This window comes from Rhipicephalus microplus, chromosome 4 (genome assembly GCF_043290135.1).
Source record: "Rhipicephalus microplus isolate Deutch F79 chromosome 4, USDA_Rmic, whole genome shotgun sequence".
Lineage (NCBI taxonomy): Eukaryota > Metazoa > Arthropoda > Arachnida > Ixodida > Ixodidae > Rhipicephalus > Rhipicephalus microplus.
The window spans coordinates 149,151,702-149,165,881 of NC_134703.1; the positions used below are offsets into that span (position 1 = coordinate 149,151,702).

Below are 14,180 nucleotides of genomic sequence, written 5' to 3' on the forward strand. Positions count from 1 at the left end.
TAGATAGATACGCTCAAAGTCGCCGAAGTTCACCAAGAAATATTTCGCATTAATTAATTCTTCTATGTGCCTGCACTTCATAATAAAATCCTCAGGGGATACTTATTTTGTGTTAAAGTGATAGGGTGGATGAGCTCGTTTAGCAGAAAATTTGACGTCTGCATCGTTGACGGCGAGCGAAATCTGACTTCAGCAAGCGACAGTCGTTAACTGAACGAAGTTTTCTAGATATTTGATGACATTGACATACAAGAAAAAAATGAGTATAATGAATGCCAAAAAATGTCGTTTAGGTATCATGAAAATTAGAGTAGGTCAAATACCGACTCTCGAGGGAACCCAATAGTAACATTGTACAAGAAAGATCTTACGCCATTTACGGCAACACACTATGAGGCATTAGGCGTAAAGCTGTGCAAGAGATCCACAACAGACGAGTCGATATCAAAGTTCACAAGTTTAATGAAAAAAGGGAGAGGCTGACTACGCCAAACGATTTGTTCAGGTCGCAAAAGACTACATAGACCTGTCCTTTCTGGGAATTAGGTGGGGCTACGGGCGTTATGAAAGTTGCAAAATGCTTGGTAGTTGAGCGGCCGGGAATAAGCCTGTGTTGATTAGGTAAGAAGGAGGTTTTCACGTGAACATTCAATTTGTTATGAAGAGCCAGCTCAGAAACCTTCAATGTGGCACCCAGTAGAGAAATCGGGTGATTATTAGAAACATACTTTACAGTGCAACTTGAATATTGAAAAAAAAAATACTTGAGCAGTTTTTCACATGATGGGTTATGTTGAAGCATTCAGACGATTGATAAATATTGCAGTGAGTTCTGGGATAAAATATTATCATAAAGCCACGTGCAATCTAGGCCACATGATATGGATGGTCTTAAACGCCTAATTTATAGTATTTGAGTTTTAATGCAACCACATACCACTATATGTGCTAGTAACCTTTTGCTGTTGGCCTATGTGAGTCCTAGAGTCGTAGGCCTTAAAAATGGATGAAAAATAGGAGGTGAAACAGTCAGTGATGGCAATGACTTCGACAGCATTCGAATTAAGTAGGTTAAAAGACCTCCTACTTTTGGTTGACAGTTTGCGTACATACATCCAAAACTCAGCTGCCCTGTCAGAAGCTTTTTTTTTCAGTTATGAACTGTGGCCCTATATATATAGGCGTTTAGAGAGAATTTGAAAAACACTAAACTCCTCCTTCCATTTGCTGAATAGAGGACCTTTCGCCTTCTGATTTGCGCGATCAATATGCTTCAGTGCACGTCAATGTTCAGCAGAGAACCACGGGGTGCAATATAACGACGCTTTGGTAGCGTTGTTTTCTTTTCGCTCTGCTCAGGTGAAAGAAAAATTCTCCGACGCATCTTTCCAATAAGAAAATTATGATCATTACGCCGTGGTGCAGGCACGCAAACGTTCATGATTTAATTAAGAGTGAACGCCTTTGAAATAAGGAGGACTACCGAAATTTGCGCTGCTGCATCCATGCGGGTGCCCAAACCAGGCGCTCGGATGCGAAAACCAGATTCATCATCATCACCATCATCATCATCATCATCATCAGCAGCAGCAGCAGCAGCAGCAGCAGCAGACGCAGCAGCCTGACTGCGTTTGCTGCCGGATAAAGGCCTCTCCCATTTTCTGCCAGTCAACTCAGTTCGGTGCTTGCAACTCCCACTTTATACATATAGCAACATCTGCCCACCTAATTTTTCGTATCACCTTTACCCGCTTTTCTTCTCTTGAAATTCACTCTGTGATCTTTGATGACCAGCGTTTATCATGCCTTTTCGCAACGTACCCTGCCCATTTGAGCATTTCTGCTCCTTGATTTCGTCAAGAATGAAATCAAGAAAACCCGTTTGTTCCATGATACACTCTGCTATCTTCTTGTCCCTTAGGGTTACATTTATCATTTTTCTTTCTATTGCTCGTTGCGTCGTTCTCCACTTAAGTTGAACCCTCTCTTTATTCACCCGGGTAACTGCTACGCAGATAAGCACCGGTAAAATGCAGCTCTTATATACCTTTAAGGAATTGAAGCATTCTACCACTGAAGTTTGGAAATGCTTGTCGAATGTGCTCAACCCTTTTCTTATAATTATAGTTAATTCCATCTCGTGGTTCAGTTCCGCTTTTACTACCTGTCCTAAGTAACCATACTCTTGTACAACTTCAAGTGAACTGCTACCGATAATAAATCTCTGTTTTCTTCCGAAGTTGTTCTACATTGCCTTCAATTTTTGCAGAATAATTTTATGACCAACTTTTCTGCTTTTGTTGTCTAATCAGTAATCATGGATGGCAATTCGTCCCGCGACTTACTGATCATTGCAATCTCGTCGCAAAGCGTACGTTGCCAAGGTACTCTCCATTACCTTGTACCCTCACGTCATCCATTCTACGTCTTTCAAAACCTGCTTTAGGCACGCGGTGAATAAATAACACTGGGGAGACTGTATCACCCTGACTTACACCCTTCTTGACTGGTATTCCGTCACTTTCTTTAAGAAGCACTATGGGTCGCAGTTCCTGCTCTGTAGACCTATTCCAGGATGTTTGTATAAGCTTTGTCGACTCCCTGATTCAAAGTGCGTGCATGAGTGCTTAGATCTGTACTGAAGCAATTGTATCTTCGTAATCTAGTGGTTCAGTGTGTTCTGAACATTTCTCTATCACCAAATTGATGGTTTGAATACGGTAGACTGTTGAGTAGCCTGCTTGACCTTTTAGTTCATTGAATTTCAATGTACTATTGACTCCGTTGGCAATTACCTTTGTGAATAACTTCTATATGACGAAGAGCAAGCTGATCAGCCTGAAATTCATGAAGTCCTTGCCAACTCCTTCTCTATGTATTAAGATTATATTAGCATTCTTCGAACGTTCTCATACCCTGCCCGTTAGGCGACACTTCGTAAACAGGGTGGCTACGTTTCCTAACGTAATCTGCATCCTGTCTCTCAGAAGATCTGATGTTAGCTGATCTTCACCAGCAGCTTTCCGTCTTTGCATTCCTTGCAAGACTTTTCTTAGAGAGCATGTTTTATTCTGTCCATCTTATATTTCCTTACATTAGATACCTAAACAAGATTATGGCTCAGCAAATATGAATGGTTTAAGGCAAGTCAACGTTTTAGAATAAATATTGATGGATTTCGATTTTATGCAAGACATGAGACGAACTGAAAGAAGTCATTTCGTGGCAGCGAGTATTAACAATAAATGTTCTTTTTAACTGTAACATGTTACAAACTCTGCGGACAAAAAGGTGTGTGTTGTTTATTTATTTCATAAATTTGAAGCGGTTGTACAGCAACAACACTCAGTGGCACGTATTTTTTATTTTATTTGTTAATGATGAGAGGGAGAGAGAGTAAGAAAGGAAAGGCCGGGAGGTTAACCAGATATTGGCATCTGGTTTGCTACCCAGCGCTGGGGGCGGGGAAGTGGGGGCAAGAAAGAGTGGATAGAAAGAGAAAAAAAAAGAAAAAAAACCGCACGCGCACTCATAAAAAAAACGAAAACACACACAGGAAGAGCGTCCTAGCTACAACCGTTCAGTAAGGCTGGTCGATCGCAAAAAGTGCAGTAGTGCTTTCAGGCCCTCTTCTGTGAAGTGGCATCCTCACGATACTGCAGAATTCCCTGCTCCGACAGAGGTTCATCATCTAATTTGTTGAGTTCCTTGCGAAGGCATAGTCGTTGTTTACTATACGCTAGGCAGTCACAAAGAATATGTTTGATTGTTTCCTCTTTGCCACAGTGGCCACAGGCTGCGGTGTCGGCCATCACTATGCGGAAAGTGCGGAAAGTGTAGGCGTTGGTAAACGCAACGCCCAACCACAGCCTACATAACAGGGTCTGGTCTGCTCGGCAAAGCCTCGACGGGACTTGAAGACTTAGCGTTGGGTCAAGTGAGTACCGTCGGGCATGCTTGAAGTGTGGCTGATTCCATTGTGATGTGGTTTGCTGGCGAGCAAGCCTGCAGAGCTTTCGTGCAGCATCTGTCCTAGAAAGTGGTAGTCACAGTTTATAATCTTCTGTGTGGGCTGAGCAGGCAGCTTGATCGGCCCGTTCATTGCCAATGATTCCGCAGTAACTGGGCAACCACTGAAATGTAATTTGGTGCCCTTTCTCTGTCAGGTGGTGTATAACCTCTGCTATCTCTAGTACCAGCTGCTCGTGTCGTCCACGGCGTAAGGCTGATAGTAGAGGCTGCAGTGCCGCCTTCGAGTCGCAGAAAATAGTCCACTTGCGTGTAGGTTGATCAACTACAAATTGCAACGCGGCAAGAAGTGCTGCCAATTCCGCTGCCGTTGATGTTGTTGCGTGAGATGTCTTGAATTTAATGGTCGTGGCCAACCTTGGTATCACTACTGCTCCTCCGGCTGAATCGATCCGTCAGTGTATATATGTGTGGAGTCTTGATATTTCTCATACAAGAGAAGTAGTGTGAGCTGTTTAAGAGCCGGTGACGACAAATTGACCTTTTTCTTGACGCCAGGTATGTTAATATTAATCATTGGTTGTGCGAGGCACCATGGCGGAGTCACAGGTCTAGCGGCAGGAGAGAAGGAAGTTGGGATCGACTCACCATGTGCGGTCACTGTTTTGAAGTAAGATGTGCATGGTCGGAGCACTGGTAGAGAGGCTAGGTGATGTGGAGGGGTTCGAGCAAGGTGTCGTATATGTGTCCTCAGCATCTCCACATTAATGTGGGTCTTGATGAGGTTGTCCCTTGTGATGGCGATAGTTTCCGCTGTTGACGCACTTTGGGGCAAGCCTAAACATATCCGGAGTGCTTGAGCCTGGACACTTTGAAGCATTCGTATGCTTGTTTTACTTGCGTTAGTTAACACAGGTAGGCTGTACCGAAGGAATCCAAGAAAAAGAATCCTGTATAGTCGCAACATAGCAGTTGCGGATATTCCCCAGTTCTTTCCAGCGAAGAACTTGAACGAATGACAGATGCCTGTAATCGTCTTTTCATGTATGATACATGTGAGCTCCATGAGAGGTCTCCGTCAATTATAACACCTAGGAACGTGTATGATCGGAGGTGACGTATCCTTTCGCTGTTTATCAGAACGCTGTAGTTCTGCATTGGTTTGCGCGTAAATGCCACAAGTGCACATTTCTCAGAGGAAATTTCCAGACCTCGTTGACGGAGGTAAGAAGCAACTTGAGTGGCAGCTTTCTGAATTCGCACTCGCAGCTGTAGACGTGTTACTGCAGACGTCCAAACTAAGATGTCGTCCGCGTACATTGACAATCTGACAGTACTTGGCAGATGCTCATTGAGAGCTATTAGCGTGAGGTTGAATAGTACAGGGCTAAGTATGCCACCCTGCGGAACACCACGGTGGCTGTAATGTAGCGAAGTGTCACTATCCTCGGTTCTCACGAAAAAGCATCGCTCATAGAGATAGCTGCGTAGCCACTGAAACATCCGACCACTCACTCCTACCTCCTTGAGAGTGGTGAGAACAGCTTCATGTGTGACGTTATCTTACGCCCCTTTAACATCAAGAAATAAAGAAGCGCAGAGACGCTAACGGCCTTTTTCGTGTTGCACGTAGCTGATCAGGTCTATGACGCTATAAATTGATGACCGGCTACGGCGAAATCCCGTCATAGTGTCCGGGTAGATGTTGTTATGCTCCAGGAACCATTCTAGCCGTCCAATTACCATCCTCTCTATCACTTTGCCCAAGCAACTAGCCTGTGCAATCAGGCGGTATGATGTGAGCACCAATGATGACTTGCCAGGCTTCAGTAATGGAACCAAACGGCTGGTCTTCCAGTTAACTGGGAGGGTGCCCTCTCGCCACGAATCGTTGTATATCTCGAGGAGGGCGCTCCTCGTGCACTCACCAAGGTGACACAGTTCTCTGTATGATATTCCATCACGCCCGGGTGCTGATGTCCGTCTACACAAAGCCAGTACTGCTTTATGCTCGTGAATGGAAAAAAAAATTGGTCCATGTGGTGATCGTGTAGTGTCGTGCCACCACGTGTGAGCGTGGAGATGTTGGGATCTGCGAGTTGACCAGATAAGTTGGCACAGAACTCTTCTGCCACGTCGACCTCCGATCTTTGTTGAGAGAGGGCTAGAGCCTTGAATGGAGACCGCTGAATGGGAGCTGTCTGGAGCCCTCTTATTGTCCTCCACAAGTTTGATAAAGGCTTGCGAGGATCTAACGAAGCGCAGAAGGCTGCCCAACGTTGTGACTCTAGCTTGTCTATGCGGCGTTGTATCTTCTTCTGAAGACGTCTAGCGATTCGTAAATCGTTCATTGCTTTCGTGCGTCGGTACCTTCGTTCCGCACGCCGTCGGAGAGCCCGAAGTCGTTCTAATTCCACATCAAATTCGGTTACTCTCAAAGAGCATGTGAGGGTGCACACTGTGTCTTGCACTGTAGACTTGATCACCTCTTCTAAGTCAAATGAGGTGTTCTCTTGACAGCGTTTTTCCATGAGAGATTCAAACTTGGTCCAGTCCACACTTTGGATAGTTTCGCTTACCTTGCAAGGTGATAATCCTCTGATCTTGACATATGTGGGAATGTAGTCGCTCCCATGTGTTTCTATATCCGCAAACCATCCGGCCCATCTGACGAGACCTCGAGAAACAAAAGCCAAGTCAAGGCAACTGCTGTATCCAGGACCACGTAAAAATGTGGGGCTGCCATCAATTAACAAACACAGCTCGTTATCTGAAACAAACGTTATCAGACTTCTACCCTTCGCGTTGATCTTCTTGCTTTCCCATAGCGTATGGTGGGCGTTAAAGTCTCCGATGATCACCCATGGGCCAGGAGTGGATGATAGGATGTGTCCTAGTCTTCTGTGGTCAAATCTACTTGATGGCGACAGGTATGCACCGACAACAGTGAGAATAAGATCCTTTTTCTTCACTGTTAGGCATATATATTGGTTATCGTTGTCAGGTGGTACAGGCCGAGGAATGTAGGTCAGGTCACGTCGAACAAACAGCAGGACCTTGCTGTTTCCACTATAAAAAGCCGACACAAATTATTCGTATCCGGAGAGTCTGATAGCGCTCGATAAATTTGGCTCGCAGATGACGATGATGGGAAACATATTGGTGGAAACGAACCAACGGAAATCTGCAATGCGTGATTTCAGTCCCCGTGCATTCCACCGAAAAATTATTGCTTTTTTGACCCCTTCCCTGAAAGATAGTGGCTGGTGGGCCATTATCTACTCAAGAGCCGCCAGTACTCGACTCAGAGCGTCCAGTACTTGAAGTGCACTTCTGGCTGACGTTGTACGCATGTTGTTTAACACCGTGCGAATGGCGTTAATTATGAGTCGTAGAAGAGCAATCACTTGTTTATCCAAGTTCCACTGCTCCTCTGTTGTCGCAGCTTGCTCAGATGAATGCGGCTTCTGATGCGGTTCTTCCACAAGTTGCGTGCGCGTAATTGGCGGCCACTCTTCAGTAGAGAGAGATCTACTTGTTTTCTCTCTTCCATCGTCTGCGTTCGCCGCGGTGTACCCTGCAGTGGGCGCCATTCCCAGATGCGATGACTTACTTCTTGTAGTTGACTGTGTTCTTCGCGAAGATCTTCGACGGTGACATCGTCGTCTTCGCCGGACTTTTTCCGCGGCCTCTTTGTGGGTAGAGCTGTCTCGGACCATTTGTTAAGAATAGTAAACTCCTTTTTTATGCGTGGACAGTCTTTGGAAGATGCACTCTGGGCACCTTGACAATTAGGGCACTTTAGTATGGTTGCGCTGTATTTGTCCTCGGTGTGTGGTTCTGAGCATCGGGGGCACACTCCGGAGTTCCTGCACGCTCCCTGCACATGGCCGATCTTCTGGCACCTATGACATCGCATAGGTTTTGGAATAAATGGTCGGACCTAGTGACGAAAGTGGCCAACCTTCACGTGGGAGGGGAGACAGTCCCCTTTAAACGTAATTCTCACACAATGTGTGTTACCAAGGCGGCTGACATTCACAATGACGTTATCTTCATTTGCCGGTTTTATTAGCACTGAGAGATCCGACTTTGGAATTTCAGTGACGATGTCATAAATGACCCCTGTTGAAGTGGTGCTATCAGCTGGTATTATAGACTTGACATCGATGTTACCCAGTTGCGTTACTTTCTGAAGCACGTTTAGCGCACGTGGGTTGAGCACATCGATTGCCAAGATGTTCCTTCTTGCGTTTAGACGTACTTCTTTGATCTCATTTGGCGTAATATTTTCGAGATACACAGAGAGCGCTTGCCTGTTGAGCCCACGTAGACTGTCGGTAGCCTTCAGCGGCACAAACTGGATAGAGTGAGGCCATCGCTGAGGGGCGGTTTTCACGGTGGTCGTGCTTGATGCCGAAGATGCATTGACGATCCGTCGTTTAGCCTTGCGGTACAGAACGGGTTGGAAGCCGTCGTCCGAGGACTCGTCGCTTGATGCGGAGTACAGCTCAGTGTCCTCACTCTCACTAGACGCGTTTCCTCGCTTCCTCGAAGCAGTACCAGCGGTCGAACCGGACCCGGACGGTGCCCCGTGAGGTTGAACATCCATCACCACAATATATGGGGTGATAGACTCCACAACTGCGGCGAAAAATCCAGAAAAGCACAAAGACGAGCAAGGTGTGTTCTGTAAACGAATCACTTCGTCTTCCTTCCTTTGTTAATGATACTATAACGTCTGGCTACGGGGGATTAAATCATCAAGACTAAGTAAAGAAAACAATTTTGTTCTCAGTCTTTTTTTTCTGTTTTTCGAGAAATAGTGCATCTGCAATATGTGAACGTTCAAAAGGTATTGATAAATACCCATCTATACCTCAAATTCTCAAATAACTATACCTTGCAAAACAGCATCAGTACGTTAATATTCAAATATTGGTCATATATAGGACTGCGTTAAAATGAGAATTTGTCACCTCTTGTTTTTGCAGTTCTCGTTGCTGTTCTTATGCTGGAATGACAGGGAGCCTGTATTGAGGCTGGTGGGTACCCCTGCTATTGCTCTGCTTTTTTTCTGTACAACATATCTGTTATAATTTTCGCTAAACGATAACACGTTCGTGCACAATGGGTATACCATAACTGCCCTCTACTTTTCTAACGCGTGTGACACAATAACATGGCTTGCACACACTCTGTTCATCCTCTTCAACTTTTCGGCATTGCTCCCCAAACATATGTACCTGGCTAATTCTGGAGTGGAAGCTTTCACTATGTCTTGGCAGCAGATGTGAAGCCAAAATTCGCCTGGAGTCTTTCTCAAAGCACGGCTTTCTCGTGTGATACTGAATACAAGATGGCGCTTTTGACTTGCTGATGTAAATGCTAGCTAGAGCATCAGTTAGAGATCGATGCTTGTGATAAAAGTAATAAATATGAATTCGTAAAGTAAGCTTGCTTTCTTTTACCAATGTTCCAAGACCTCGAGAGGTTTCGAAAGGAAACCAGTAACACTAGGACACATGCGGAGCATATCAATTCGATAAATTTCCGCTAATAAATTTGTAGAGCCTGTGAGCAGAACACCATGGCTGTCTGCTAAGGTCTCGTTCACCATTGTTGCTTTCTGTGACTAGCCATTTGTTGGTGCTGCCCGCTAACTCATTCACGGCGTATTTTTCTCGACATGGCCTCATAGAATGTGAGGCCAACGGGATAGGTTTTTGCTCTCTCATAGTAGAGAACAAATTAGTCTAAATCATTAAAACGTTTTCTAAACACATGTCTAATTGTGCCTGTAGTAAAGGGCAGGCGGTAGCTCCTGAAAATGTTGGGTGAGCTTGCGTAACTGGGATGGCTTCATACTTTCTCATAGTACAGTGCCAAATACTCTAAATCGTTAAACACGTTTTCTATACACACGGGCCTTCTTGTGTCTAAATTAAGACGGCGGTGGTCTGGCTTCAACAACAAAATGTACTTTCCACCCCAGGAGCTTGTTTGTTGTTTTCCTTTTTTTATGAAGGGGAGGGACCCTCTGACTGCGCTGCATTTTCTAGCATTGGATGCTTTAAATTGGATGGGCAAAACAACGACAGCACAGAAAAAAAAGAAAGAAAGAAAGAAAAAAAGGAAAGAAAGGAGAAAGGAAACAAACAAAACAAGATTGCTAGGCGAAAAAGTTTGTTTCAGAGGCGTCATTTGAAAATGCTTCGTTGATCCGAAGGCAACCATGTTAACCACTCTGCTATCCAGGTACTCGCATAGCCACGAAACATACCGTTATATAGTGTACTATACAAGGGGGCGAGAAACGGAAGGGAAGTGAACAAAATATGTATCTCTTCACACGCAACCACCCAACCACCTACCCACTCCATCACACACACACACACACATACATATATATATATATATATATATATATATATATATATATATATATATATATATATATACAAAAATAAATAAATAAATAAATATATATATATATATATTTATACGTATATATATATGTGTGTATATATATATATATGTGTGTGTGTGTGTGTGTGTGTGTGTGTCAAGATTATCTGGGCATCACTATGTCGTGCACGGGTGCACGCACAATCAGCGCAAGAGGAACAAGGGATTGAAAATTGTGTCTGAAATGCTGAAATTCAGTACGCCATGCAACGAGTGCAGGTGGGATATGTTCGCACTCCATCACTTTGCGTCCTCGCCTGAATTGCGGAATGGGTGTCGCCAGTAAATCGAAAGTATCTGCACTTGTCACCATATTCATGCCTCCAATCACGTCACCTCACTTGCGATAAGCAAACCGACAAGAACAAAATTTCTGTGTTACATCTTTTGCATCTTCCATGCCGAGAAAAAAGTACAGCTGAGTCATGCGTGTCTAGAGCACACCGTCTACCGCTTTAACTGCCATTTTCTGCCAAAATATGCGCATACCAATGCTGAAAGAACACGTAACATAGTTGAACCACATGACCTCTTCTGCTATAATATAAGCTTAATGGGAAGCATGTAGCTGTTGTGAAGTAGCACCTGCTGGCAACAGCATCCCCAGGCACGCGCCCCACTGCTACAAACAAATGTGATTACGTGAGTATACAAATCACTGAAGTTACTGCGCTTGCTGCTTCTGTACTACCGACGACAAAGCACCGCCGTTCGCACACGCGTAGCTCAATATTGCGGCGATAGCGCAAACGCGCGCCGCTGAACATTTCCGACAGCGATGGATCGGTCAGTGGGAGCAACGATATCACGGAAAAGAACCTAAGCAAAAGAAAAAAAAATGCGAACACAGACTTAAGTAGGGACCTCACACTAACGGATAACGCGCCGGTTTGAGTGCGCTTTGTGCAGAGTGAGCTCTCCATCACTCTGCACACGAATGAATTAGGCTTCCTTGATGCGTATGTAAAATAGAATATGCCTGCTATCATTTCCGTTTCTGTAAATTATCAACATATTTATTGCGTATGTTTTGATTTTGAACAATTCATCTCTTCTAATTACAGGCTCTTATTAAAGCCGGTGCCGTCACGAGGCGCCAGGTAGTTCAAGCAGCCGAGAAATTGAGGGTAAGATGCACTTCCACTTGAATGAGTACAAGTCTGCTTGCACAGTAAATGGTGCAGACGAAATACTGGAAGCTCATGTGCTTAAGTTTCGACATGCGTTAAAACACCAGATGATCAAAAGAACCACAGCTATTCATTACGGCGTTTGACAAATTTATATTGGGGTTTCGGGACGTATACTTTTCACAATAATTGGCATCTCTAGTGTTAACAGTGCGCGATATATAAAATACGAGTCAAGGACTTGGTTTTACAGTTTCAGAGCAAAGTGGCTACTTGGGCTGACTGGTGGCATAGATTTCGCTAAGAAGCACTATTTTCTCGCGCAGGACATTTCAATTGATTGATATGTGGGGTTTAACGTCCCAAAACCACCATATAAATATCAGAGACACCGTATTGGAAGGCTCAGGAAATTTCGACTACCTGGTGTTCTTTAACGTGTACCCAAGTTGGAGCACACGGGCCTACAGCATTTTCGCCTTCATCGCAAATGCAGCCGCCGCAGCCGGGATTCGATCCCACGACCTGCGGGTGAAAAGCCGAGCACTTTAGCCACTAGAGCACCGCGGTGGGGCCACAGGACATTTCAGAACATGTTTATAACATGGAAAGAACTTGAAGATAACACCAGTCAGTCCGTAGCAATCATATAGCTTGTTTGTTTGTATGTTGCTTGTGAACACTGGCACATACCCATTCCGGGGAATCGGCCAGGCAAGCTTGGAGTAGCTGATATGTGAACACTATACAATGAGTGCCAGCTTAATACTAAAAATGGTAATGGAAAATATCAGCAAAATATATTTCAAACCTAAATCAGTAATAAAATAAAGAAGAATTGATAGAAGGAAGAGAGAGCTAAATTATGTCAGAAGACTGAAATTTTGAGTAGACCAGGCAGCTGAGTTTACCTCACTCGAATAAAATTGTGAAGAAGCTAAATTATGTCAGAAAACTGAAATTTTGAGTAGACCAGGCAGCTGAGTTTACCTCACTCGAATAAAATTGCGCAAAATCATCCGTGCGTCTCTCACCAAAAAATCAAATTACCCACATAGCCGCGCGAGGCCGCTACTTGTCCACGCGTTCACACGCGATCACACTGAAAAAACCACGCATTCGAAGAAAAAAAAATAAGTGCTCAAGGTCACGAGGCACGGTAGTTTGCCCCTACCACCCCTGCCTGTCTAGTTTACAGCGCTTTCGTCAAGACGAGAGAAGAGATAATTTAATTGCAGCATGCGACAAACCTTTGTAACTCTACTCACACTGAAATGATATTTAATTTTTTTTCTTGCGAATGAATAAGTACGACGTTATATAAAAAATTACTAAATTGTTTCTGTCTCTTCGCAGAATGGGAACAGAGGAGAGATACTGCCAGACCAGCTCTGTGTAAAGAAACGTTTACTGGGGGGGGGGGGGGTATCGCAACTTTATCAATAATACAACTTCTAACTTTCAATAATGATTCCACTGAAACTTTCGGAAATATCTGAGATGCTGATAGTCTGCACATTTTGTAATACTCTCCATTATATACCCCAATAGCTACATTTCTATATCTGATTAGTATATTTTCGGGAGTACCGAAATCATAGGACGATCAAGCGAAGCAGCTCACACACAATTTCAACCTCTTCACTTCTTGTCTCAGGAACATTTCAGAGTATGTCTCAGTGTGCCCTGTTACCACCCAGTCAAAACCACAGAACAATATATTCCTGCGATATCAGCAATCAACGTCGTTGTACATGCGTCCTCCATCTGACGTCTTGCAGTAGTCCATAAAGATATTATGTGCGGGAAAATATTCTTTCTGTCAAATATGCAAAAAACGTTTTCAGAACAAAGTAATTTTATCTGTACCCATACAGCACTTCTTTCAAAAGAAAATACTCTTGGAAATGCTGTCGTGCCCTTTCCACATTTTGATATCCTTAAGTTCTCATTTGTCAAAACAATGACCATCTAATTGTTGGCTACCTCCGGGGAAAAATTGTAGTGTATGACGAAGAGTCTAGTGCATGGGCAAGCACTGTGTTCAGCTCACATGACTGTTCGTGTTTAGACAGGAGGAAGGCGCCTTCCTGAAGATCGCATGAAGATCCGCTACATCTCACTCTCCTTCTCTCAAAAATAAGAATAATTCTAGTCTGTTTTGTGTACCCTAGCTTGTCACCTGTTTTGAACCTCGTAATTAGCCGGGCTGTATTAATATAACAGGTATGACAAGCAAATCGTAACTGCTCTTCACAGTTCCCGTAGAAGCAAATGTATTGAAAACATTGTTTTATAAAAGTGAAATTCGTAGCCTATGAGTACGGCGAGCATAGGGTGCATAAGGCAGCCGCAGGTGAGGGAGCTTTCTTAGCAACTACCAACCAAGGTAGTCCAGTGATTCGAGTACACTACTGCTGACACACAGGTTGCGTTGTGGAGTCCCAGCCGTGGCGGCTGCATTTTTTAAGAAGGTAAAGATGCTATTGGACTGTGCTTTTTTATTTAGGTGCATTATGGAGACCGCCAAGTGGTCGAGATTTCCTGAATTCTCCACTATATCATCTCTCGTAATCATGTCGTGGTTTGGCGACGATATACTTCATATATCTA

The 14,180-nt window shown here is 44.0% G+C and overlaps 1 protein-coding gene across 1 annotated transcript in view; it reads left to right on the plus strand.

Moving 5' to 3' along the window:
* LOC119171485 (uncharacterized) overlaps nt 1–14,180 on the plus strand; it is a 52,462-nt gene that overhangs the window by 28,424 nt on the left and 9,858 nt on the right. Inside the window, exons 4-5 of the mRNA XM_075891986.1 lie at nt 8,964–9,014; nt 11,502–11,564. Coding sequence (XP_075748101.1) covers nt 8,964–9,014; nt 11,502–11,564 — 114 coding nt within the window. The remainder of the gene's footprint in view (nt 1–8,963; nt 9,015–11,501; nt 11,565–14,180) is intronic.